Genomic DNA, 27820 nt, shown 5'->3' on the forward strand with positions numbered 1-27820 from the left:
CTCACGCAGCAAGGCTTGGAAAGTGGATAATCATTTCAATGAACCGCTTGGTTTCTTCCACTTTCTACTTCAATTCACCTGTTTCACAGTGATGAAAGCTCTTCCGTACAGAACACCATTAGTTCCCTTGACTTTAACCTTCTGAATTAAATGTTTTTAGCTGGTGAAAGGACAAGTTACCTAGATGATATCACAAGAACAGGACTTGTCATCACACTCTTGTTTTTGTTTCCTGAGGTTATCCAGATTGAACACTCTTCAAGCAAGAAATACCTGGCACAGCAGGAAGGTTACAACTAAGGATATGACATACGTCATTGCAATTAACATTCAACATCAATTACATCCCAGCACACATGTACAGATATTCTATGGGGTCTATTTATAAAGCATTGACTCGACATTCCTTGGTGGAAAATCAACCGATGCCATTGAAACACATGGGCCTGGAAGATTCTCCATCATGGAAAGTTTCAGTGATTGTCGGATTCCCCTAGATTTTACACTCATTTTTGAAGTGTTGAGAAGTTTATCTAAAACCCTCTGTGTATTCAAGTGCATGAATTGCAGAGCAATATGCTTATGTTGTAAATTGGCATCAGGACTGAAAACATGTTTGCAATTTTGTGCATTTTCCTGGGATGTTTGTTTAGAAACAAATGCAAACATATTAAACTGCACTGCAGCATGTGTATGGAATTTCTAGTGGGTAATCAGTAAATCAGTAAATTTCTGACGGGTAATCAGTGTATAGTAAATTAATTTGTTGCCAGTAGTGACCAATCACATAGTATTGTGACAGGCCACCTAAGATTGACTCCAACCATAAATACATGTAGCAGATAAACATTTACTATTACCTGGAGAATAAAACATCTGATTGGGAGATAAAAGTACACAGATTCTAATATTGGTTATGGTCAGTTGAAGCAGTTTTCCTTTTCACACGTCTATAAAGAGAGTTGTATTATATTCTGATCATGTGAAGAGCCCTGTCATTGATTATAGGAGGCTGAAAAACTCTTCCTTGCCTCTGCACTGAGAGGTCTAAGATGCAGGGCTCTCATTTTCCTTTAGAGTGGAAGATTATTTTAAAATTGACCAATTTAGATAACAAATATTTAAACCTGTTTTCTTCAGTTGGAAAAAAGAACCACACAAATTTGGTATACAAATAAACAAGACTTATTTATAAGTGACCCCAGATTAATGGAAGCCTATTGTGTGTCAATCATCAGCTGTCACTTCTCTGAACATTCAACTGCACAGAATGGGAACAAACTATGTGAAATATGTCAAACAGAGGCCAGAAACGCTAGCAACATACCGGACAACAAGAAAGATTACAAGATGGAGAACATGTGTTCCAGGTCACCGGTTGTGTCTTCATTAAAATGTCACAATTGTGCAAACACACAAAAAACAAGTAGAGCTGGTGTAGTAAAGGACCTTAGTGGTGAAGAGGAAACATAGTACTGTATTAGAAAGGACTATTGTAAAAAATAAAGTGCATTTGTAGTCCTTTACAATCTTGAGACTATAAAGTGTATGAAAATGGTATGCTGTAATGAAGAAAAAGGAAAAAAAAAAAAAAAAAGGATGGCAATGCTAAATTTTAAATATTTTAGAGTCCGTACACATAGGTCAAATTAAGTCCTTCTATTTACTACAACAAATTTCAATTTTACCTTTTATATCATGTTAATTGCAGAGTAGCTTAATGGAGTACTATTCAAAATAAATAGCACTGCAATACACTGAAGTTTTGTGTTATTGTGCACTGCAGTTAAACATGTTTTAAAATACCTAAACGTAAAGATGTAAATAGGAACAAACTTGAAATGGATTCATAAATTTTATATTTGAAAAGAAGGTCCTTTTTTAAATGTGGGAACCACAATATACATAAAGCATCCATTACAGCATCCAATACAGTTTCTCCTGTGCCTTGATGCATTACATTTAATTATTATTGCACATTTATGACAAAATTTACTTTGCAAGGGTGTGCAAAATAATAACTGAATTAAAAATATTATCTGTATTACGTTACTATAGCTTCAGCATAATAAATATTTGTTCTTCTGTTGGGGTATGGGTTGAAGGAATCAGTCCTTAGAAGTTGGGGCTAAATTAGTTTTCATTCTTGAATTGTTAAATGTCTAACCTTGTTGACAACTATGCTACCTCAATAGATTCACTCAGAGACAATACGTTTGTATTATTTGCGAGATCACTAGGTAAGGATACACAAAAAAGCCTGGTCAACTAATGCAGTCACTGCATCTAAGGACTGGTTAGCTGTAACAGATGATATATATTTTTTAAGCATTCAGATATACTTTAAAGTGCTAAAGTGTTAAAGAAAGGTTACATATGTTCAATATTCATAGCTGGAAACAATCTTTCCTGATCGTTTCCAGTAACAAAGGAATTAATTGATAAGAATTATATGATCACCGCCATTCTGTTGTGAAGAGAGGGAAGGGGGGAGAATGAGCAAGCAGCACCCGGCTTCATTGACAGTTGTAGATGGGTACAATATATGTCATAGATGTCAGGATAGATGCCTGAATGACATTGAGTGACCACTGTAAACACATGTCAGATTCTCACCCGAGATGAGCCCTACCATTCGTTTCCATTTTCACTGCCATGTGATAACCATAGAAAGCTGAACACTGACAACACACCAACTACCAGCAAAATTTACTCTGGAAATAAAGAGTATTTCTGAAACCCTGTAAAAGTATAAATAATTAAACCTTAATATTGCAATGCCCTGCTTGAATATCTAATCTAGAAAAGCTAAGGTAAAGATGAAGTTGCACTTAAATGACTGCATTAGAATGAAAAAAGTTAGAAGTGAAATACCATTTAGCTTTCGTTGTAGAGCCTCTTCTTGTAAACTTATGATATACATCTGCTCATCAAGATCCTCAAGGATCTAAAAAAAGAGAATAATTTAGGAAAATGTTAATAACAATACAACTTAAACCCTCAATATGAACTCCAGAGCTTTTAAAACATTTTAGGCTTTGTCTACAAAGATCTCAGTGTCAGTGTACAAACACCAATTTACAGCCACATTAATTCTACAAGCCTGAGCCAGTCATTATTGCACTGCCAGTCCTGATGGAGCACGAGGTATTGATCAAGGCGATTGTAGCTTGTCTTGGAGGTAATGGTAAGAGACAGAAACACATAATAAAGTGTCATTTATAAACAGGAAAATAAGACTGGGTTCACACATGCAATAATTGTTTTTGGAAAGGATCTTTGATGGTCCTTTCCAACAACAAACAACTACACGATGCATGAAAAGGCGCTGTACATACAGCACAGTTCTGTTCTATGGAGAGCCGCACCCCGCTGCGTTCTTTCCCCTGCACTTGCATTATGATTGTTCGACGTCCATGGATCCGCCAGGACGGTGGTTGGGATGATGGATGGTGAGCACTGTACACATGCAAGATTCTCGTCCGATAATCTGCTGATTATCAGACGAGAACCATTGCACATACGTAAGTAGCCTAAATGTTTTCGAAAAACATCCTTGCACAACAACAAACAAAACAAATTGTACAACACAAGACAACTTCTTTAAATTAACTATACCTAACAAAAAGTAGAGGTCAAGCAAAGGTTTGTTTAGCAAGTAGTCCTTGAAGCCTGCCTAATACTAGAGGTATAGCTATACATTCAAGCAGTTGAGTTTATCTTAAACCCTAAAAGGAACACTTAACACAGAACATGTAATAAGCAGTTTTTCTACTAAAGTCTCACAGAAAGAGGTAAAAAATTGTGCATGTAGATTTAAAAAAAAAATAGGAGCACATCTCCTGGCGTTGTCAAGAAAACATTAGGGTGAGGAATAATAAAAGGAAAGTTGCAGAAAAAAGGTCACAGGTTCATGGGACTGAGGACTTGGGACAGAAGCAGAGAGAACAGAAAGAGAATATGGAGAGCGCACAAGGAATGTCAGAGGAATTCCCAGCCCATCCAACAGAACAAGGAGAGTCTCAGAGTGAAGAGTGAATGGCTCACAACCGTGCGCTCCTACTTGACTTAAAGTGTTGAAACAGGACAAGCAAGAATTTTTTAGGGCAGTTTAGAGGAAAAAAAATCTTCCTTTTGTCATTTAATTGAGGCTGTCACTCTCAGAGTTTCAGTTTGTCAGTAATTAACTGGAAAATAATTATTAGAGCATAGTTTAAGCAGGACCTTTATTTACAGAGAGCATCTTATTACAATCACAACTACGAAAGTACAATTGCATTCTGCTAAAATGTGGCATACGGAGAAATATTCTGGCAAATATCTTTCTTTGACCTAAAAAGCTTTAGATGACTTTGCCTTGTGCTGTATAGGATTATAAAAAGCCAGAAGTCATGTATGAAACCCAATTTGAAGTTTTCATTATTTTTTAGTACTGCATGTGTGGTATTACAAAACAGTAAGGTTTTCTGAAGTACAAGGATTCCTTAAAGTAGAACTCCAGCCCTGACACTTTTTGTGGCAGAGATTTAACAAAGTGCTGGAAACATTCCTCCAGGACTTTAGTCATAGTGACTAAAGGAAGCTGCTGCAAATTTATTGGCTGCATATCCAAGTTGTAAATCTCTCTGAATTCACCAAATTCCAAAGGCACTCACTCTATTGGTTAGAGGTCTTGGGACTATGGAGGCAATTTGAACACAGTGAACTCACTATCATGTTCACCAGTTTGTGATAGGCACATTATCCTGCTGGAAGTGGCCATCAGAAGATGGGTTAAATGCAGTCATAAATGGATGAACATGGTCGATGGTAGGCTGTGGCATTTAAATGTTGTCCAGTTGATACTAAGACGCCCAAAGTAAAAACCCTCTTCTACTATTTCAAGTAAGAAATATTCCCCCATTAAATCACTACCATCAGCCTGAAATATTGATACAAGACAGGATGGATACAAGCTTGTTGTTCATGCAAAATTCTGAATGTTCATGCAGAAATTGAAACTCCTCTGATCAGGAAGTGTTTTTCCAATTTTCCCCTGTCCAATTTTGGTAAGCCCATGTGAACTCTAGCCTCAGCTGCTTGTTCTTAAGTGGCAAATGCATGTGGTGCCGCTGTATCTGCTTCATGTTTCAAAATTTGTGCATTCAGAAATGCTTTTCCTCACACATCAGTTGTAACAAGTGGTTGAGTTACTGACATTGTCATACTGTCCAAAATAAAACAGTGCTGGTCCAAAAAGAACACCATGAACAGCATTGGAGTGGGTTAGGTGAAATCTAATTTTTTAATCAAAACGGGGTGGACAAGAAATAAAAAAAATAATAATGATAATAAATCATTGGAGCTCCGCAGTAAATCTAAAAGGTCTGTATACTGTACTGCAATGTACTAATGTATAAAAAATACCTTACAACTAATATCACAAAGACAGTATATATCCAAAATAAATGCAGGGCTGTTGGGTGCCCAAACTAAGTTTCTTAAACAGCAAATCAAGAAACCAAACTAGATATACAGCAGCAAAACTGTTCTGAATGATGACTGAATGATGACTGAAATCTGGTGGTATCTTTCAGAGAACAAAGAAATATGAAGGCCTTGTCAGGAAATACTGTGATCACTGTGGTATGTATTATATACTTGTATATGTTACAATTACTTTAATAACAACCAAAAAAACACACGTACCGTTGGTTTAACCAAAAGCTGACCCATTACTGTAAACATTCTGGAAAGTCCAACAGGTGTACACACTATAAAAGAGAGAAACAACACAATCAAGCTCAGCTGACCAACACAGAATACGGATATATGGTTAGTACCATGTTTAAGGAATCAATATGCATGATTTTAAATTACATTTTTTTCAAATGAATACAAAACTATAACATTTTTACAAACAACTACTTACACTAACAAAAGGCAAATTTCAGATTCAATATCAGATTTCTTTTATAATCCATACATGACGAACTGTTTAAAGGTAAAACCTTTAAACAGTTTGTCATGTATGTTTTAATTATGTTTCATTTTTGGACAGATCAAGATTAGTGTCCATCTTAGGAAACTTAGGATACATATATGTAAGCGCATGTGTAATTCATTGAGAACCAAATGAAAGGGGGGGAAAGGGGGTCGACTCCCAGTAACAGGGCACCAGTGAGCTTTTGGACAGTGTGTGGCACTACTTGGCGTAGTTGGATGCACCCATACATAATGTCCCAGAAGGTCTCAGATTTAGTTTTGAGGAATGAGAGGGTCAGCCAATAGAATCAATTTCATCGTCATCCAGGAACGTGGGTGGGACATTATCCTGCACCAGGAGGAACTCTCCCCCCACTGCACTAGCATAAAAGGTCTGACAATGAAACTGCAGATTTATTCTCAGTACCTAATAGAAGTTAGGAAAACATTTGCTAGCAAGTGTAGGTCTGTGACCCCCACAAGTTACTCTGGATGCATCAGGCAGCATAACATTCACCATGATGTCCCCAGACTCTTTCATGTGTTCAGTATTAACCTGCTCACATCTGTAAAGATATCATGGCTCCAATGATGAACCTGACAATTTTAGTGATCCCTAGCAAATGGCAATCAAATGACACTGGTGCCAGGCTGTGAGCTTTGGTCCCACTACAAGATTTTGGGCCCAGATGTTGCCCTCATAGGGTAAGTATCAGAGAGTTTAGTAAAAAAAAAAAATCCCCTCTGGAGGTCAACGTGTAGTAATGATTATGCTTTACTGATCCTTCTCACAGTGCAAGACTTTCAATTCATTAAAAAAAAAAACACCATACTGTCATGCTGGCAGACATCTCTATTTCATTTACAAGAAGGGAGTTTGAGTGATTGTAAATTGAGTGTTTGCTCTGATCTCATAGAAAGCGTGTAAAAATGTGCAAGTCACATGACACATTACTTAGAACTATACTTAGGGGTAGGTATCCTTTAATTTTTTTATATTTGTTGTACGAAATGGACACTTTCTTTGAAAAATGAGGCTTGGTAATTCTGATGTGCGCCCAGAATCGTGGCACAAGCATACTGTACAGAAATTTAAAACAATGTATACATGGATTCTTTTTTCTTCTTCAATATTGGGCCCTTGTACTAATCTAATAAAAACTTTATGTACTGGTGCAGTATTCGCTGGTCACAGTGAAATGGATAGTTATTGCCAACTGGTGTAGAATTAAGCTTCTATTGGTAGACAACAAATTCAAATGAAGAAGTCAAGTAGCATAAATGGCCCCTGTACAAATAATGAACAATATTTCATCTGCTTAGGACCAGCTTTCAGTTATAACTACCTGAATTTAAAATATTTATTTAATGTTCATTGCAAGTATATTAGGAACCTATAAAGCCAGGAGTGAAGTTTTAAAGTTTATTAAAAAGGGGAAACCATCATGGAAAAAATGAAAAAAATCTCATTGCTGACTAATTTTTGGAAGTGCATCTTTCTTTCATATTTGTTTCAAAACTGCTAAGCAGGTTAATGATTTGGAATAAGCATGCAGCCAGTAAAGTGACAGGATACTTGGCATGTATATATTTCTGTCATATTAGTAACTCACCAAGTACAATAGGAAAAATATTGTCGTTAGCTGTATACCAATGTGCTTTAAGTACAGGGCATCCCCAAAACTTTCAAGTAATTGAAGTAGACCTAAACCCTACCTGAAGAACATTCAGTTTTGCTAAAGCACTTCTTATCTCCTGAAACTTTGTCAACCACTTCCTGTCTATGTACCTGCCCTAGCTCTCCCTGCAAGTCAAGCATCCTGATGCTTGCGGACAAATGTTCCTACATTTGTAGGAACAAATATTCTCCTTTAGAGGTTCATGTTACAGAGTGACAATGAAGAAGCACAAGCTGTCACCCCACAATAAAAAGTGCTTAAACTAAAACCTTTATTGTACAATCAACAGGCATTTTTTCTTTTGAAACTGCAGACTTAGAAAGGTTAAGAACAACTTTCATTTGAGTCTAAATTCAATAAATATGGATGAAAATATCTGTTAAAAAACATACAGACATTACTTACAGAGTAATAAAAGACATCCCATCAATGAAATACAGGAATATAAATAGGGAAGGTAATATTCCCAGAGATCTGGAAGGTAAAAATTAGGTATGATTAATACATGTTTTTGGAGACTGATACATCTTATAAAAATAAAATGGGGTCAATTTACAAAAATAGTTTACTTATAAGAGGGTTTTTTTATATACTCTTAACACTACTTTTTTTTAGCAATATGTGTATATGAGGAATATACTACAGAGAGAGACTTTTATTCACAATAATATGTTTAAGGTCACTGATTCAGGAAATCAGGGCAAATCTCCCAAAAGTTGATATAAACAGCAATAAACATAACAGGAAAAATAGCTTTGCTTCACTTTGCCATAAAGTGCCTAATAGAGCATCTTTTGTAGATGATCTTATTCTTTAGAAATTAAAATAAAGTGCCTTTGGGTTCACTGGTCATTTTATACCAAACATGAGGACAAGGAATGGTAAACAAGTTTGGGTTTCAATTGAAGTTGTTTTTTCAGAAATGGGATGTTTAGCTTAGACTCCTTTTCCTATTAGGCCAAGGTGCATTTACCACTTCTTCATCAGTATTCTCCCCAGCCCCTTTTGGCCAGGCGCACCACCCAGCACTTTTCAGCAACCACTTGGCTGTTTTTGGGTGGTTACTGATAAGTTGGGTCACAATGCAGGGGCCACCACTTTCCTACAATTTCTTCCCACTCAGCTTAAAAAAAAATCTCTGGGTTGAGCACTGTTCATGCTGCCTTTCCGGAGAAGGTACAAGTAGTGTCTCCCAGTGGCAGCTTCATAGAACAGTGATGTTCACTACCACCAGCTGTCAGTGTGCAGATGCTGCTTATTTAACTACCAGCACTGTGATGCGAGTGACCAACCGAGCTGTGCGGGATCGCACAGTTATAAACCAGGTCTGAACCTGCCCGAGCCATCTAACTTTTTATATGGTGGTAACAAAGCCACCTTTAAGGCATAGGTTAATAAAAAAACATGTATAAGGGAAACCTCGCATTCTTTTTTTCTCATATTTTTTCACCAGATAATAAAAACTCATATCACAGGGTAAGGTACATTAACTATTAGATAATTTGGAGCAATTTTAAACCACCCATACAGTACTACAGAGAGGCATTTGAAATGTATACAATGCTACCACTTAGTAGGGGCATTTTTTGTTTTCAGTAAAATAAAAAGATCCTCATGCATGTGGTGTGACCACCAAGAAAAACCAGTCCAGGAAAAAGTCAGAGCCCTACCATACAAAGACTCCATGCTTGCAGAACTGTTGTCAATCAATGCCGATGCCACCCACACAATGCCAAAGATAAGGAGTGCCAGGAGAAAAAGCATGACAACAGTCTCCAAAATCCGAGCTTTTATTCCCTGGTAAACAAATGAAAAGAAGGTTATAAGTTTAACGGCACTATTACAATGAATACATTTCAGGCTTCATTTATAGTAGCAATTTAAAGTGCAATTATCACCAAAAGTTTTCCTAGGTCTGAGGGAAAAGACTTGGGACTTCTGCAAGGTTTCTACTTATATCAGTATCCCCAATTCACCTTCATTATCTGTAATGTTGACTGTGTTCAACAAGTCAGAAAGAGGGAGGTAATCCAAAATGTTACAGTTGTAACCAAAACAGTTGTAATGGGAAGCTATACAAACAGACACATGGATGCCTGTTTGAGAGATAGTAAAACTAAAGTTATTGTAGTGGTCCACTACAAACAAGAATCTGGTGGCGATTGTTTAGTGTTTCCCTGTGACACTTCAAATTAAATGTGGCTTGTTGTCTTTTTTAGATTAGAGTTAGATTTTAATAGACCCCCAACCAAGAGTGATTTTAATAGCAAGCAGGTAAGAAGCAATATGTTGGATGTGCTTTGGAAACCTGTATATTGTTACAATATATTGAAACACAAATTTAATGAATTGCTCTAAACTGGTAATTACCTTCTATCTACCTACTTGGGGGCCAATCTATGTCTACTATTACCTGAATTCTTTTAAATAGTTCTGAATCAGATTCTGAAAAAAAGAAGCTGATCTGCAGGTTCCTAGACAAAGTAAAGTTCTGTATCTGAGCCCATTAGGCTAAGAAAAGGTTGCACAGTAAAGAGCTATATGCAGATGTACCCTGCAGGCACGACGGCCTCACAACTTTCTCTGGCAGCTCTTCCCTTACTAGCCACACTATGTTTTCTGGTAGTTTTCCCCTCACACTACGTTCCCTGGAATGTTCCCATCACTGGTTACACTAAAATCCCTGGCATTTGAACCCTCACAGGTGACAATTTGTTCTCTGGCATAAAATTAGTAGTTTTTAGCAATGTCTGTAGTTTTCCCACTCATTTAAAGCAGATTTTCAAGTTCTACTTCTAAAAATTTAAGACCAGGCAGGACATTATTGCAGAACGGCATAGGTGACGTCCCTTCTGCAATGATGTGCCTTACCTGCCTGATCACTGCAGCTTCAGCTTTAGTTGTTAGGATCCCCGGCAATCCCGGCTTCCTCTAGGCGTACCAGGGAAAAACATTTACTGCAGGCAGCCTAGCCAATCAGGATGACTGAAGATCAGAGAAGATGGCAGCACCCTGGGAGGCATCTGGGACAGGTAAGTATTGCAGGTTTAGTTCCACTTTAAGATGAAATAATACACAAAGTATTATGGTATGAAGCTGCAACTTTAACTTTTATGTACAGTGCCCCTGTGTATCCTTTAGTGCAGTTAATTTTAGGCAACTGATTCGAAAATAAAAAACAGTTTGTATGAAGTCCAAAATTCGGTCAAAATAAATAAATAAACCAACCCTGATAACGTCATAGTTTTAAAAAGCCATTTTTAAAAGATGGATTGCATTTTTGATTCTTCAGGCTGAGAAAGTGGATTAGCAAATTGTATCTGCGATTCCAATCAAGTGAATGGAAGATACTGGCAAAGGGCCAATTGTGGCACCCAGCCAAGCCCAGGCGTTACACAGGTATGGTGAGGTAATCTTCATTATATACTGCTATCAGCCTACAAGCATTTCTTAAAGTCTACAGAGCCCTCTTGTGGCTAATGGAAATAATACAAGTTCCCTATAACCAATAGGTGCTTGCAAAGCTTTAAGAAAAATTAACAGGGTGTAACAGAAAACTGCAGTTAAAGAATAAATTCAGTTAAGCCTCAGCATAATGAAATCTTAATCAAACTAGCATGAATATAAATACAAATAGATTGACAAATAGCTTAAATGTGCAGACTACTTGCAGGTTAAACCCACAAAAATGAGGATTCTCTCAGTTAAGCAATACATATGAGAGAAACCAAAGCAAATGCATAACTAATGCAGACTAAGCATGTAATAAAATGGAAAAGCAGAGATTACCATACATGAAAATCACAGTAGATGCACACTGGACTATGCCACCTCCTGATTCGCCCCATTTGTTATAGAAATGAGGTAATTGTCCCATTTTAGGACCAAGATGAAGACTTGAGAAGCAGAAGGGGCAAGCCCATACAGAAAGAGTTGGTCGTCAGATCAGAGAACAGGTGGGGTACTCAAAGGGTTAAGGGCAGGTATCTGAAAACTTTCATTTGTGAAAATGTGGACTTATAAGTTTAAATGTTGGTGTATCATCTTCTTTCGAAACCCATTGATGGGGTTTTTTTTTTTTTAAATTTCTTCTGAATTGATTCCATAAAATTCAGAAGAAAGGTAGAAATTTCTGACTTTATCATAGTTCATTTAATTATTTTCCAGGATAACTTTACAAAGTCACTGATTGTACTTCAAAACTGATGGCTCCGACAAAAGTTTAAAGTTTCAACCTGCACAAAGTGAATTTCCAATTGGGTTGAACCAATAAAACAAAGACAAGACATAGACCATGCCTGAAGACTTGATCGCTAAGGAAAATGTCAATGCTTTACTTTTTGCTAGTCTTCCTAAAAGGAGTTGTACATATCTGCACTACAAACGCATGAAGGTACCCACACAAAACGGATTATCTCTAGAGCATGGCTGTAATTCAACAGACAAAGACTTCCAAGGTAATAAATAATAATATAGATATCAAATGACTAGCAAGAGAAATTGGTTGTAGAAGTCTCATTGGCATATATGTAGCACTTTTTTATTGCCCCTTTTGTTCCACTTACAATATGGGTGTTTGCCATCCATGTCATATGCACATACCAGTCGGACTTGGTCATCGCCATGCAATTTGGATCACCCGTACCCACCATTCGATAGCCTGGGAGCCCCATGTCAAAGCCGATTAACAGACCACAGGTCACATTAAGTAGTGAAGATGAGAAGACCGGTCAATGATTTTTAAAAACATCGTCACATTATCCATCTAAAGGAAGTCAATATATAAAAAGCATACGCATTGGAGTTTGATTATTCTTGGCAGTATGACAAATAGGGAAACCTTTACAATCTCCAGGTGTGTGCAATAGCTATGCGGCAAGTAGCGCTGGGGCACAATGGAACTCAGGGAGAGGAAATTGTAGAATAAAACCTTATATCTTAGCTACAGAGCAGAGGTGTACAGACAAAGGGTTGATATCATGTTGAAGCAGAAATGAGTGGCATCAGAGGCAAAGAAAAAGACCAAATTAAAGCCAGACAGGCTTCCATAAATTAGACTGTTCACACTGTCTTCGGTTACATATCCAAGCACTCGACCTTCTGGCTCAGAGTTTTGAAGTCAGCGGAAATCCTTGATGAGGTTAACAACCTTATTATAGACACCTGACTACAATTGATTTTACTTACTGCATGAGGAAGCTCTGAGATGTTTTGTTACGCAGCCACTACAGAAATGTCTGCATATTTATATATCAGCAAAGAACGTGATATTTGCTTTTTTTTTTTTTAATATAGGAAGATTGGAGCAGATACAACCTGGGGTATTTAGTAAAAAAAAAAAAGAATCTGTCTGTGGTACCAAATTTTAATCATCCTTTTCATATTATCACACTATTTGCACTGCAATAAACAACCTAAACCTTGCTCATTTATTATATTTTTAGCTCCCATACTATCCCTTACCATGTATACTATGATTTATTTTCAGGTTTATCTCTGCACAAATAAATATATTACATTGGCACATTAGAGGGATCACTAAGTTATAGGTATAATAATAAATGATCAAAGGATGCGGCTCAGCTATAATGTCTGCATAGATCTGACCCTACATGCAACTAATGCTCATCCACATTTATAAAATGCAAAATAATGATAACCAGGGAAGGAGTATTGTAGTGCATTTTTATACTATTGGCCAGTAGAGAAACATGCCTTTGCCTCAGTGGTTACTGTAGTGAATACTTAAACCTGGAGGTCAGAGAAGGAATCTCCACGTACACTTTTGTCATAAGGAGGTCCTTTTACCACGGTTTCTGGTCAGTGGAAAAAGTTCCACATTAAATTGTTGATAAGCATTTCCATTGCATACAGCTAAAAGATAATTGCTATCAATGGTTACCTAACTGAAATATGAAAAATGCAACACTGACCCCCATGCTGTAGGCTATGGCAAATGGCATTAGTATCACAACAATGAAAGCACCATCAGGCAGGAGATTTGCTAGTGCACAAGCCACAACAAGCAACATGTGGAAGAATGGTTTACCAAAACCGTGGTAAAAATTCCAGAGCAGAGCTGGTTGTGAAAGGGTCATATCAGTGAGCATAGAAAATAGTATTTATAGCAATGATACTTTGAACATACAACGCTATGCAAATGTTTTCGGCACTTCGAATATTAATTTTGAGTTTTCTATGTGTCCACTATTTGCCTTTGCACAACATCAATGAATGGTCCACAAGACAAGATGCCAGTGAAACATATTTAGATAAATAAGAGGAATGAACTGGTCAGGGAAAAGCCATGCTCTGCTATTAAGTTGTAAAAAAAAAAAAAAAATCTTATAAGATAGTAGGACTGAGAACAGCAACAACATATGGGGGTTGTATTACTACATCAACAAGGTCTCACTGGCAGAAATTTCAATTCCTACTGAGGAACCACCAAGAAATATGCACCAAAAATACAGTGCGCAGCCAAGAAAATTTGGTACAGCAGGTAAAGACCCCTCATTCTGACTTTCCTATGTAAGATGTCAAGTGGAACATTCACAGCTCAGACAATGGAACGCTCATCTAAAGTTTGGATAAATGTGATCAGAAGTGGTATTAATGTAGACTTGTTAAGAAAGTCTGGGTGCTTTGGAAGGACTCCACAAGATTCGTAGCACATCTATTTTTCCCACGTTCATCTTGAACCTTCCATGTTTCCTGTTACACAGAGGACTTGTTTTGGGTCTCTGTTTTACTTTGGCTTGTTATAATTTTGTTTCTTTTTTTGTCAAGTTTACCATATAACAAAAATCATATATCTAACATGGAAACAAGGTCAAGCAACTTCCATATGAATGAAAACACAATAAATGGTGTGCAGAAAAATGGCAGTAGGTGTTTTAACTAATGAATCCAAAATATGTGAATGAGAAAGCAACTTGTTCACTAATGGATACGTCTAAAAATGATGCATGAAGAGAGTTCTTTGCTGGTTTGGGGCAGCATTTCTGCACATGGGATGGGAAATTATGAGAAATGAAAAGTTTTTACAATGTTGGAAAGAACAGGCGATACGTGTCCATAATGCACTACCATTAGGAATGTGCCTGATCAGTCCCAAAGTCCCCTTTTAGCAGGGAGCAACACCTGGCACTTTTCAGTAACTACCTGGCTGGGTGGTTACTGAAGAGGTAGGTCACAAAAAAAATGGCTGCCACCTGCCTACAATTTCTTCCCACCCAGCTTAAAAAAAATGTCTGGGTTGAACATTGGTGGGGGCTACTTAAAATGACTTTCAGGTCTCAAGGAACCTCCTACTATAATTACTAAATCCATGGCTCACATCAGTGGGAAGATTGCACCTTACAATGCTGGTCAGTCTCCCTTACAGATAGCCAAAGAGATCTTTAACGTCAATTAAAAGACCTGAAAGTTACAAATTGCTCATTTCTCAAGGAACACCTAGCAAAATTCTTGTGAGAGAACATTGTCAAACTGCTAATCCAAAAGGATGGCATTAATTTCTCTCTTGCTTTGAGTAGAGTAGTGCTGCTGGTAAAATAGGTGACCAGGTTACATTAACAATTGCACCATTAACATTGTAAAAAATAACATTGTAAAATGCTGATAACCAATACCACTGCAGGTCTTTATTGACTAAAATATAATGAACAGAACTAATGCCTTTAGTTTCCATGGGGATGAACGCTCAAATACCACACAGCTCAAACATCTTGACCCGGTGGATGGTGTGTAAACAGAACTTAATACATTATGCCTCCGCCCATCCAGAAAGCCTGGGAAAAATGTCTGAATTCATGGCACATTGAAAATAAATATCTTGGCCATTGTCTGCCTGCTACAAAAAGAGTTCTCTTAGTAACATTAGGTTAAGGTTTGCTTAGCAAGCCATTTGGGCAGTAAGAAATTTTCCATCATCTAGAAAAGATAAATGTAGGCCCTAAAAAGGAATATGAAAATAAAGGGCAGGTGCTGGTTATTCTAAGGGAGAAAAAAGGAGAGCAAACAGACATGCTCATCACCTGTCTCTGTTGCTTTAGCTGGTGATTAAATGTCTGCGCTGAGTACAGGGAAATATTAGTCTGCATGGTTAGCTGTCAGGTCAAAAGGACTCTGCTCTCATTGAATCTGTTGATCTGCCACATTATTCTCTTCAAAAAGACCCAATGTTAAAGAATTGTTGCTGCCTCTCATACATCTGTATAACATTTTTCTTTTTTTATTTTGTTCAAAAGTATAACTATGAAGGATTTGAGGAACTTAAAGTTATATAGTCTCTAATGACTGTGAATCAATACATTTATATGCCACTCTGCATATCCAAAACTGTGTAATGAAAACAGCAGTCTCACATCGAATTTAATAAAAATGTTCAATATGTGGGTTCTTATTACTGTCAATGAAATGATATGAGTGCAGATTTAAACATGTCAACATTGCTATTGATGATATATTGCTAGTTTATTTTACCTGCACAATACCCAACTTTTCCCTGGCTATTTAAAGAACTGGTAGCTTGTTAGGGAAAGTAAAAAAAAGTGCCAATTTGTCATACAGTAAGAATAGAAAAGGTACAGGAAAGTTAATTTTTTTTTTTACTTGCCTATGTTTTGCCTATATAATTTTTTTAACTTGCCTATGTTTTTATACAAGCAAAACTTTTTTGTAATCTATTCTGTACCTGCAACTTTGTTCTTGACTGCTGCCATACTAGTGTCTAATCTGTATTCCAATGCCATTTGCTTGACCAAATACTGTACTGGAATCTTCTAGAATACTTTTGAGATCAAGCAGTAGCAAGTCTAAAAAAAAACACTTAACATGCTAGTGCCCGAGCAATAGTTTTCTGAAAAGATCCACATACCTGATCTATATTATTCTATGTCCAACCCATACATTGGACCTGTCTGGATCTGTTATTCTGATAACAAATCACTCCTAATCCTTGTCTTGTCATAATCCATTCCTTTGACAAGTCAGCTTTCCTGGCTCTTGTCTAGCATGTCCAAGGATCCACAGACCTTGATTGCAACTCGGTTTGCCGGTTAAGTCCCCAATTTGCATGGATCTGCCACTTTCCTGATGGCAGGATTGGGCAGACTAAGGCTTTGCCTTCTATTGGAGAAAGCCCAGTATCACAAAGCCATATTCATTCTAAGCAGGACTGCAGGCTAATTACAAGAAATGGCTTTTCTGAGATCCTTTCAGATAACTGAACTCTATAGTTTGTTGTACATTTACGCTACTTGGAATATTTTCTTTCAGAAATTTATATTCATACCCATTTACCAGATGTGTACATTGTTTCTAGATTTACTAAACTGATATAGGGACTGCAAACAGATAAAAATGTTTTGTTTTTTTACATACACACCATCACATTGCAAATACTAAGCAATAAAGCGATTACTGTAGGATTCTGTAATTTAAAAAAAAAAATACTACTTGAAAGAACTATTTGTTCAGCATATTTAAAAATTAATGGGCTGCTCTAAAGTTTAATTTATTTACAGTGAATTCATCCAAAATAATAAGGTAGCAACAATACTCTTACAGTAGATTCAGTTCTACCCCCATTCCCTTTTCTGATTAGCAAAATTTGCCTTCCCGGGCTGAGAAGAGACATGCAACCTGCCTAAAGCTTATCAAAAATGGGAAGACTAGAAGTACACAACTAGATTTTATGTAAGTGTATTGGATAAATAACATCATCGTTACTGTGTAAAGCAGAATGTTCATCGATGTCTTCAATAGGTCGAGATGAGATCCACCATGCTGCTCCTGAAGATGCCCTCTAGTGGTAAGCTCTGTAATCATTATTCTTCAGGAAAGTATTGACCATTTTAACGACACATTAGTTTTTTAAAGTGTATGCAAACCCCAACAACAAGCTAAAATTTGCTCTTTTTTGGTCTAGTAAATATGAAAACTGGCTACAACTAAATAAAAATACTGTGGTCAGCAAGTGCGATACCTTAGTAAACATCAAAATCTCCATTTGTGAAACTTTATGAATAAAGTATCAGGGAATTAATCTAGTTATAAAAACTATCAAAGTTGACATGTATTCTTCTACAGATCGGTGGAAGGCTATAAAACTAGCCTACCAGTACCTAAAGCCGAACTAAAGCTCCACTTCTAAGAATACATGATCAGGTGGGTTATTATTATAGAAAGAGACAGGCAATCTCCCTTTTTGAATATTACCGCCTACCTCCCTGATCACTCTGAGCTGTGCAGCATCAGCTTTGGTTGCCAGAATACCCAGCATCCCCGACTTCCTCTGCTCTAGCAAGGAATGAATGAACTTCTGCCCAGAGCTACATCATCCCGGCCTGGCCAATCAAGATGGCCAGATACTCTTAGACATAGAATATTAAGGTGCCCAATATAAAAAAAAAATACTTTAAATTACTTTAATGGGGGAGGACATGTCTATGCAAATTCAGGTCTAAATGTTTGTGGGTGCATAGCAATCTCACTCAAGGCTGGCAGAGTTCCTGGCACTATACCTGTAAAAGCAATGGCATGATCTGACACATTACAATTCTTCCTATCTGGCAGCAACTATAACAAAGATGGTTTTACTACAGTCCAGGTTCACAGATCTTTTGTAGGGAGCAATTATTCACTTGCATACAGGCACCTTTAGGTATTTACAGCTACAAAATAATACATCTCAAACTTGCTTTGAGACATAAATACCAGAGTAATGTGTATCACGGAGCCCAACGATTTAAGCTTAAGTCTCTGTATGTCAGTGTTTCGTAGCCAGAGGCATAATAAGTAATACATTACTAATACTGAATGTTTGCATAGATGAAAAAAAGTTGTGTTTATTTGGTATTTAAGAGTATATTTATTTGACTATAAAGTCATTCATTCACCATGAACTAAAAAGTTCAGAGCATACGTCTTGGTGAAATGTTTACCAGTGTTCAGGTGAGTTATTATACATTATATTACAGCCCTCTTACTCATTCCATTAGGTTTCATTCCAGAGACAAAAGTTGTTTAATCAGTTACATCAAAGGAAACAGTTTGTTTCAGCGTATTTTCAACATGAACCAACATTTTTAAAAGTAACAAACAAGGTCATTTTTTCTCCATTGTAAACCCAGATCATTAAACGGCCTCAGTTAAAAGTTTATGACTTTTCAAATTGAACTTCTGGTGCAATTCTGCTTGAACCGATTACAGGTGAAGCAGCTGGTAGATCTGTAAGAACCTCCTTATTATATAAAGTACACCACTTCCTACCTAACGCATATAGCAATTCCATGGTATCACTTCCACACACTGATACATAAAAAAAATTATGTTTATTACTTATATTACTTACCAGGGGAAACCCACACTCACACATGGAGAACCTGCGAACCCTATGCAGAAAGTGCCCTGGCTGAGATTCGAGAGATAATTACATACATTAGAGCAGAGTTTCTCAACCAGGATTCTGTGGAACCCTACAGTTTTTCTCAGAGGTTGCTAGGGGTGCCTTGAGCAATAAGCAGTTAGTGCCTCTCAGTTACCATTGACACCATTTGGCTATCTGTAAGGGTGACATCCTTCCAACTGGTCAGTGATGTAAAAGTGGCATTCTTCTCTCTGACCACCAAGCTACATGTACTGAGAGCTGTAGTTATAGTAATTATATATGGGGTTCCCCACAACCTGTAGAGTTTTTCACCGGTTCCCCCATGGTAAAAGGGTTGAGAAAGGCTGGACTAGAGTGCAGGGAGCAATGAGATAATATAACCAGTCATCCTATGAGGAGTAAGGGAAGAAGGTAAACAACCCTTCAAAAACACATTTAATAAATAATACTTTGGGGGAAAATGAATTGATTTTACTTTTGCTAAAAATGTTGCCAAACATGTGGATAATAGGAGTTTTACAGCTACAGTACTTCTTAGTGTCTTCAGTGTTCAACCCAGGAACTTTTTATGCTGGGTGGGAAGAAAATGTAGGCCGGTAGCAGCCTCTGTATTGTGACCCAAATATTCAGTAACCAGCCAAAACAGCCAGGTGGCTATTAAAAAATGCTGGGTGGTGCGCCCAGCTAAAAGGGGCTGGGGAGAACACGGGCCTTGAGTTTATTATGAACTCCTCTGTATGCCAAAGTAATCTAAAATCAAATGTGAGGCCATCTGTGCAACATCTAAAGCTTGGCAAAAATAGAGTCTTACACCTGGACAATGATCCCAATTACACAAACAAATCTACAACAGAATTGCTGGAGAAAAAAAAAAACTTAAGTGCTGCAATGGCTCGGTCAAACTCCAGACCTCAACCTGATCAAAATGTTCTAGCAAGACCTTAAGAGAACTGCATGAACAAACGATGTGAGAGACTGATCAAGTCATACAGAAAATGATTAGGTTATTGCTGGTAAAGGTGGTTCTACAAGCTATTGAATCATGCAGTGTTTTTAACACATGGGCTCCTAAAAACAAACTGAATTGGGTAATGACTAACAAAAAGCTCACTTGCATTATCAAAGATAAAACGAAGACCCTTGGATTTCCATATAGATACCATGAGAAGAATCTTTCTTCCTTCCCCTCAATCCTTCCTTTTGCATCTCCTTCCCCCATAACCTTTTTTTTTTATGTAGCTTGTAATGGGCTGAATGAGACTCAAATATTTTGTCTTAAAGACCTTGTTGGTTTTAAATGGGCAACGATAAGGTGTATTGAATTTTACAAACCCCCTTTATGTTTTTTTTTTTGGTTGTAAAAAGTGCATATTGTTGTATCTCCTATTCTTTACCCTGACTTTAAAGGGTAACTTTGAATTCCTCACCACGTATCCTGATATTTTGTAAATGTGCAACTTGTTGTTTTGTATGTACAAATGTTTTGTAAATTGTTGTTTTCTTCCCCCCTTTATCCCCATATATGTTTTAAAATTCCCATGAAAACCAATAAAATATTTGAAATTTGCCAGAAGCCTTCCACGTGCGCACTCACAATTTTATCTGATCTCTCACATCTTCATGACTGCGAGGAAAACTATCAGCTTAGAAATCCAGCTCCCTGTCAATCCATGAAGTATTACAGAGTGTGTCCCAAACTATATTCATGGATAAACTTGCTGTATTACAAGAGGATAAATTAGAGAAATTTTCTCAGGTATGGTGGTCCTGGGTTCATTTCAGAGTTATTTACCACGCTAATTTGACAAAACATGTCTCGTGATATGAGCATATTATTCTGTTTTTTATAGTTTGTTCACATTTCCTATCCACTTCCCACAATATTGTTAATAAAACCTTACCTTTCCCACCCTCCTATTCTACATGCTTATCAGCAAAGTTATGTATATGGTTTAAAACTGCTCATGTTCTTACTTCCAAAAACCTATATATTGTTTGAATTTTTAATTTGCTGTTATTAGTAAGTCATTATTGCTGTTGACTTTTTGCTCTTCTTCTGTTATTATCTGAAAGATCTATCTCCCCCACCCCTTTCTTTTATTTCCAAATAAAATTTATAAAATGTATTGAATGAAAACATTTGAAATATATAACACTTGGCTTCTTCATTTTGGCTTTTTTTGGTTTTGTAAAGAAACTGCGGAATCTGTTGTGTGTTTTACACCAGAGGATTTTTTCAAATAATTTTACAATTTAGTACTAAGTTTTGTTTTTTTTATCCCGATATATAAAATGTTGGATTTGAAAGCAGGTGTATTTTCTCATTGCTGTAGCTGAAAGTCTCAAAAAGGAAAAACAAGTTATCAATGGATTTCAGAGAAAATAATATTGTTCTTTCCCTCCAATAAATGTATGTATAACTTTGTTATCTTAAGTCATAATAACATTTCATCTAATAAACAAGCCTGCAGTGCAAGTGAAAAATAATGCTTTGGTAAATAAGAAGTATACGAGTACAAGAGCTAAAGAGGTTAAATATACTAAATATTACTATTTGAAGTTTCCATAATGAATAAAATAAACCTGATAAGGATTGTACCGGACTTGTATTTAACAAGCATCTAAAAGAGATTTTTATGAAGACTCAAACCCACCATACATCATTTGAGTTGGCGACTGGCTCATAAAATGTTTAAAAAAATAAAATACAAATCCCTATTTTCTGTAAGAAGGTGCTGTGATCAAACCAGCATGCAAGACAAATTCTCTTGAAAGGTTCCCAGCGGGGCTCTTCTCTTTTCTTAGTGAAGTACATGATTTCCTCTCACCCACAAAAAGTCATACGGAGAACCTGCATGGTGTTGGTAACACAGAGCAGCACTTCCTTAATCACTCATTTCCAACAATTTATGGATGATCAGTGGCAAAAAAAAAAACATAATGAAAGAATTTCAATGTACGGCAGTTGAGACAAACAGGCTTTTGCTTCCTATTTTCTGTGACTCTTTAAAATGCAGGCCTGATACAAATTAAAATGCTAGAAAATAAAGAAAAAACAAAGGTTGTCTGGCAATAAAATACAGTACTGGGTCACTTTTATGTAAGTTTGCCAAAAGGGACAAAAACCAGGACAATTTCAAACTGTGACACAGGATAGAAGCATATTAAAAAAAAAAATCTTGCTTTCTTTTACATTGTGCTGTCATGTTACTTAGCTTTATAGACCTTGCAAACAGGAGACCCGACCTCTTCGATTTCCACCTGGCCCATCTAATTAATTAGGCGAGGAAGTTACCTTACATTTTTTTAGTCCTATTTGCTTTTATTATCAGCCACTTTGTTTGATGTTGTAGAAATTAACCTCTTAATCCCACTAAACATTTTGGGGATGTCTGGACTATTTCGGTAATTGGTCAGGATGTCTCTGACGCTCATGTTCAATTTCTATGCAACAAGTCGCTATATGATGTTTAATATTAAAAACTTACAAAATATGATACAGACGCTTGCCAGGCAGAGATATATATTATTCTAACTATCAAAGCAAGTTAAAAATACATATTACACACATATATACACATCAGCCAACAGAATGTCTTACTACTCTAATCAACTTAAAAGGCTCTTCATACTTAGGAAAGTCACTAGGAAAGCAGGCTACAGATTGATGAATTTTCCATATCATTGTTTATCTAATAAACAATATTTTCTCTACACTTTACCTAAATATATACTTTTTTACCTTTGAATAGATGGTGTGAAGGTTAAAACCACAGTAAGTTGTATCTCTGCCATCTCTAGACACAACAAGAAATCTCTCCGAAATAAGGAAAATCACCTGTTAGATGTCAAGAGGCAGAGAGAGCGAGAGAGACTCTCTTTTAGAAGAAGATTTGACCTTTATTCTATTTAGAACCCACCACCACCACTACCTGCAGCATATTAGAATAATGAGTACATCAAGAGATATAAACAAGGCTTTATACAAAGCCTATTATTTCCTCAAAGTATAACTGGGGCATTCATCTATATTTGCATATATATAATAAGCACAGGCTGCTGTAATGTTGTGAATCTCTCAGCCACATGCACATTGGCTCTGCTGTTTTAAATAATTTAAGCAGTTGTCACATTTTAGATTTGTTGTATTTGGTTCAGACACACAAAGAATAGGCTAGTGTGGTAATTCAGAACCCCCTACCAGATACTACGAAAAATCCTTTATTAACCATTTTAACATACAGGATAAAATAACTTTCTGGTCTTATGGAACCCCTGCTTTAATTACTATACCCCACAGATTACAGTACATTAGTGTGGTGCTAAGCGGGAAGTTTTCCCCTTATACTGCTGGCAAGTCGGAAGAATGTCACTTTTATAGACAGCCAAATGATCATTGGTATCCAAGAGGCACAAACTGCTCATTTATCAAGGTACCGCTAGTAACCTATGGAGGAATTCTGCCAGAAAAACACCGCTATAGAGGGTCCCAACCATTTATTTTTCTTTAGAAAAAGCTTCATTGAGAGTGAATGGAACTGAAGGCACTGCAGATCACCCATAGGATAATGTATGTGCTTTTTTCCTCCACTCAACTTCAGTTGAAGTTGTTATAATGTGATCTGTGATGATCTGTTCATCAACTAAATCTGAATTGCTGGTTATTTGCTGATCAGTGAGCTTCTTGATAGTCTAAAGACCAAGATGCCAAATCCTCCCATATACTGTATGAAAACTGGAAACAGTGGGCGATCAGTTGTAGTAAGGACAAGCATTATAAGTATTTCACAGAGTGTGAAAATGTTATTTTCTTTTTAAGTCCTTGAAACAAAAAAAAAGAAAACACCTCTAAGTAAGGTGAACTATGAGGTTGCTGGAAACTGGTTTTTGAAATACTGAAAACAATATCTGATACTCACCACATTTTCAAATATAATTCCTTCATTTTACAACTACTTCCTAAGGTTCATAGTTACTGTAAAGAGGAATGGGATAAGGAGGTGACAGAGGCTATAAAAAGCAGCCATTGCAAGCTGGAAAATACTCCACTTCAGACATTTAAAAGCCCATAGACAGCCCCTTAAGGCCTAAACGTCCAGTTACATTAATACACACATTTAATTAGAAACTAAGCAGAGTGGTCTGTGTTCTATGTACAGTCGTATGGCACAAATCCAATACTCATAATCAAGTGCATTAGTTAAGAGGTTATTATAGGTGCCTGGGGAGAAGGGGCAGATTGGTTAGAAATTAAATGTTTACAACAGAGGTCAGAGAGAGATGACTCAGTAAAGCATTGTGTAGAGAAACCACTAATTTACTGCTTTAATATACTAGAAGTGCAATAAACTGGTAGGGATTTGACTATGATGTGAACATAAGTCTCCAGATGCAAGAATGCTTACAAAACAACTGCTAAACAAATAAATTATAAAATAAAATAAATTATCAAGGGCAACTTTTTAATCAAAAGGACTGCTAACCACTAAGATTTATTATGGTAACAGGCAGTTTGCAAATACAGCCAGAAACCATCTTTTGTTGCTCTGAATATTACAAAGCCGAAATCTAAAACTCTGCCCCGTCTCACTTGATGGAAAAATATTATCTTTGCTTTGGATAGATCCCAGTTAATAAAATCAAATCACCTCCAACTGGCATCTGTTCAGGATTTCAGCAGAAGAGCCAGCGCTGAAAACGGAACAAAACTCAGTCAATACTCACCTGTCCACGTTTCACCATCTTCTTCCTTCTTCTCTTCTGTTTTCCGCTCTTCGTCTACCTTGATTCGGAAGGCCAGGATGATGTAACTCCTGCTCACTCTGTCTTGGCACCCCCGAGCGAAGCTGGGATTAATGCCTAATTACTGTGGATTATTACTACTATCTTAAACTTCTATATATAGGGCATAGTTTATTGCACTGTGCAGGAGTGCAGGGTCTTCTGGAAATGACTATTTGGTGCCCAGTAGTAAAGAGGATTTGGTCACCTGTTTTTTGTATGGTTATACCCATACCATAGCCATAGGGCTAGCAAAGACAAGGTAGAGCTTATAGGTGCTCATACTTTTACAATCTCTGTACCATTTTTTCTTAAGTTTACCAAAGCCGTGAGCTGTTGCTCCTGGTGTAGACCAAGCAGCCACTAAGAAGTGTCAGATCTTTTTGTGTACTGATCATACATAGCAGAAATGCAATGTATTATATCTTCCAGGGGCAAAACTGCTTCAGTCTGTTCCAGAAACATTTATGCAGACTCTAGAAGTATACAAATAAAAAGAAATGTAATTCCATTACAGATGAGTGATCATATCCCATGCTTGGCAGATGAAGCTGCACACACACATGGGAAGTCATTGTCAGAAGCAGTAAGACTTGACAGATTAGTCACTGCTCTGATTATTTACAGTATACAGGAGAATTAAAACCATTCTGACTCTTCATCCACTCTCCTTGAAGTATTTTGACCTCAGTTCATCAATAAACTGATGAACTGAAAGATGCAGTCAGCAGCTGTATGCCATTACCCAAGCATGCAGGAGATGTTAATACTGCAATCACACCAAAGCCCTACTGTAAACTCCCCTCCTAGAAATGCCATAAATTGCATCCTGGTGTATATGAAAATAATATTTTGAAGTCAGCTCACAGTGTCTAAATAAAAAGCAGACCCCAGGCAACATCCAATTCAGTTGTAACAGAAATACTGGTGTTTACCCTCGGGTCTTGGTTGTGATGGTATGACCCACCATAAAGACTTTTTCATATTTGCATAACCCTTCCCAAGAGCTCACCCAATGCTTGTATCCGGACTGAGGGCTTAAACTAAGTGTGTGGTCAAACTAAGTTCAACGTCAGCTTTAAAGGCCCCATCCCATTCAATTCAGAAAACACGACCAGTACGTGAACAGTGCTCTCGTGTGTTAGTGATCCCTGCTATAGTCAAATATTCTCAGGATTTAGAAGTTGCCAACAAGGACCATTACCATCTACACAAATACAAAAGGGTCACATTCCTTGCTAAAATCTACATAAAAGTGTTGGCATAATTGAAGCTGGAATGCCCTCTAAGAATGAGATCTGGTTCATATAGATAAAATAAAAAATTACCTTCTTCAGTCCAGCAAAGCCTTCTGATTCAAGGAAGAAGAAAGCAAACGGCATCAGCACAAAGAGACACAGATTGGAGAAAAGGGAAACCAGATTCCACAGACCTGAAAGATCAAATAATAGGATAATTTATACCAACACACAAATCAAGCTCAGAAAGGTTTTAAACTCAATTTTAAACTGATTTTTTTTAAATATTTAGAAGTATTTAGAAATCGAAAGTGAGCAAAATTCTTGTAAATATTTTCCAGTAAGTTTCACACAGCTTTCACCCTTGATGTACATTTTAAATTCAATATAATTTGGAAAAAAAGTCTAGATGGTGTACATACATATTTGTGTAACAAATACTGTATATGAAATGATGGCTAAAGAAAACCAAACATGGTTCAGGAGATGGTTCCAGAAGCTGAAAAAAATGCTAAGTGGTGTGGAATGTGTATCGCAAAAAAAGAAAGATTCAAACAATACCACCTTTTCACTATAGGTATTTATCTAAGCCGGTGTGAGGCATCTACTCAATATAGAATTGCTTAAATATTCATATACATAGAGATCATGTAAACTGACCTACAGAAGCTATAGACTTCGAAAATAATTTACAATGCCTCATAGAGGCTGCCACCTGCCTACAATTCAACCTGCCTACCCTCACCAGACAAGCAGATGGCTATTGGGTGGGCTTGGCAATGCAGTCAAAAAATGCAATTTCAAGTAACAAAGTAAAACTAAGTCAAAGAGGCTTCCAGAAGGTCATTTCTGGCTAGTAAATGATCATTAAGCCCGGTAATCACCTGTTCCAGGGGGCATAGCAAACTGCAATGCACCTAGGAGCAGCAAACCAAACCACAGGTCAGTTGGTTTGCATATGTCGCCCTTCTTTTTGCAGTGGGGGTGCAGTTCTTCATGCAGGAGGAAAAGCAACTGCACAGCCAGAAGCAACATGTTGATTTCAGGAACAGTGCCACAACCCCACCACAACTGTGTGCAAAAAAATGGTTCCCAACCCCTCCTTGCTGTGGTTTACCACAAATCTGAGGTAACCTAAATGTTACATAATGCATCATGCAGTGTCTGCTCTTAACTAGGCTATTTATAATGAAACACAGGTTCACTTTATTAGAATCCAGTTAGTTACTGGTATCTGACTGGGTGCTATTGGCCAATGCTGACATTTTCTATTCCTCTTCTTTATACACGTCAGGCTTGCTGAGTTTTTCTTAATATTGCTAAGATAATTTATCATTTTCTTTTAAATTCTGTAGGAGCTTTGTCACAATATTCATAAAGATTTTTGTCCTTAGCATCGGACTGGATCCAGAAATAGAATCATCAGTGGCCCTAATGAAAATATTTAATGTTTTAGACTTTAACCTGGATGTCATCCAAGATTTAAAGCCAAAGACAGAAAGACAACAGATTTCTTTGGATGATTAATCAGAAGTGTGCTGTGCTGAAAGTCACTTTGCCAAATGCGTCTCTGAACAAAACCCCCTTTTTTATTAGTTTTCAAATTCCCATGCTCACAACCTACACTTTCTGGCACCTCAATTCAGAGGGTGAACAGTAAAAGTGCTACAGGAAGAAAAAAGATATTACCTACAGTAACCAAGCTTGAAACTTGGAAAACGATATTACCTATAGTAACCAAGCTTGAAACTTAAAAGCATATG

At 37.0% G+C, this 27820-nt stretch overlaps 1 protein-coding gene across 2 annotated transcripts in view; it reads right to left on the reverse strand.

Annotated features, from left to right (window-relative positions):
* Positions 1-27820, reverse strand: part of LMBR1 (limb development membrane protein 1) — a 78008-nt gene that overhangs the window by 26805 nt on the left and 23383 nt on the right. For both annotated transcript variants that reach the window (XM_072412597.1, XM_072412598.1), the window contains exons 5-9: positions 26148-26251; positions 9314-9440; positions 8049-8117; positions 5689-5753; positions 2875-2947 (exon numbers count right to left, since the gene is read on the reverse strand). In XM_072412597.1, the coding sequence (XP_072268698.1) occupies positions 2875-2947; positions 5689-5753; positions 8049-8117; positions 9314-9440; positions 26148-26251 (438 nt within the window). The remainder of the gene's footprint in view (positions 1-2874; positions 2948-5688; positions 5754-8048; positions 8118-9313; positions 9441-26147; positions 26252-27820) is intronic.

The sequence above is a fragment of the Pyxicephalus adspersus genome, chromosome 5 (genome assembly GCF_032062135.1).
Source record: "Pyxicephalus adspersus chromosome 5, UCB_Pads_2.0, whole genome shotgun sequence".
NCBI classification, from domain to species: domain Eukaryota; kingdom Metazoa; phylum Chordata; class Amphibia; order Anura; family Pyxicephalidae; genus Pyxicephalus; species Pyxicephalus adspersus.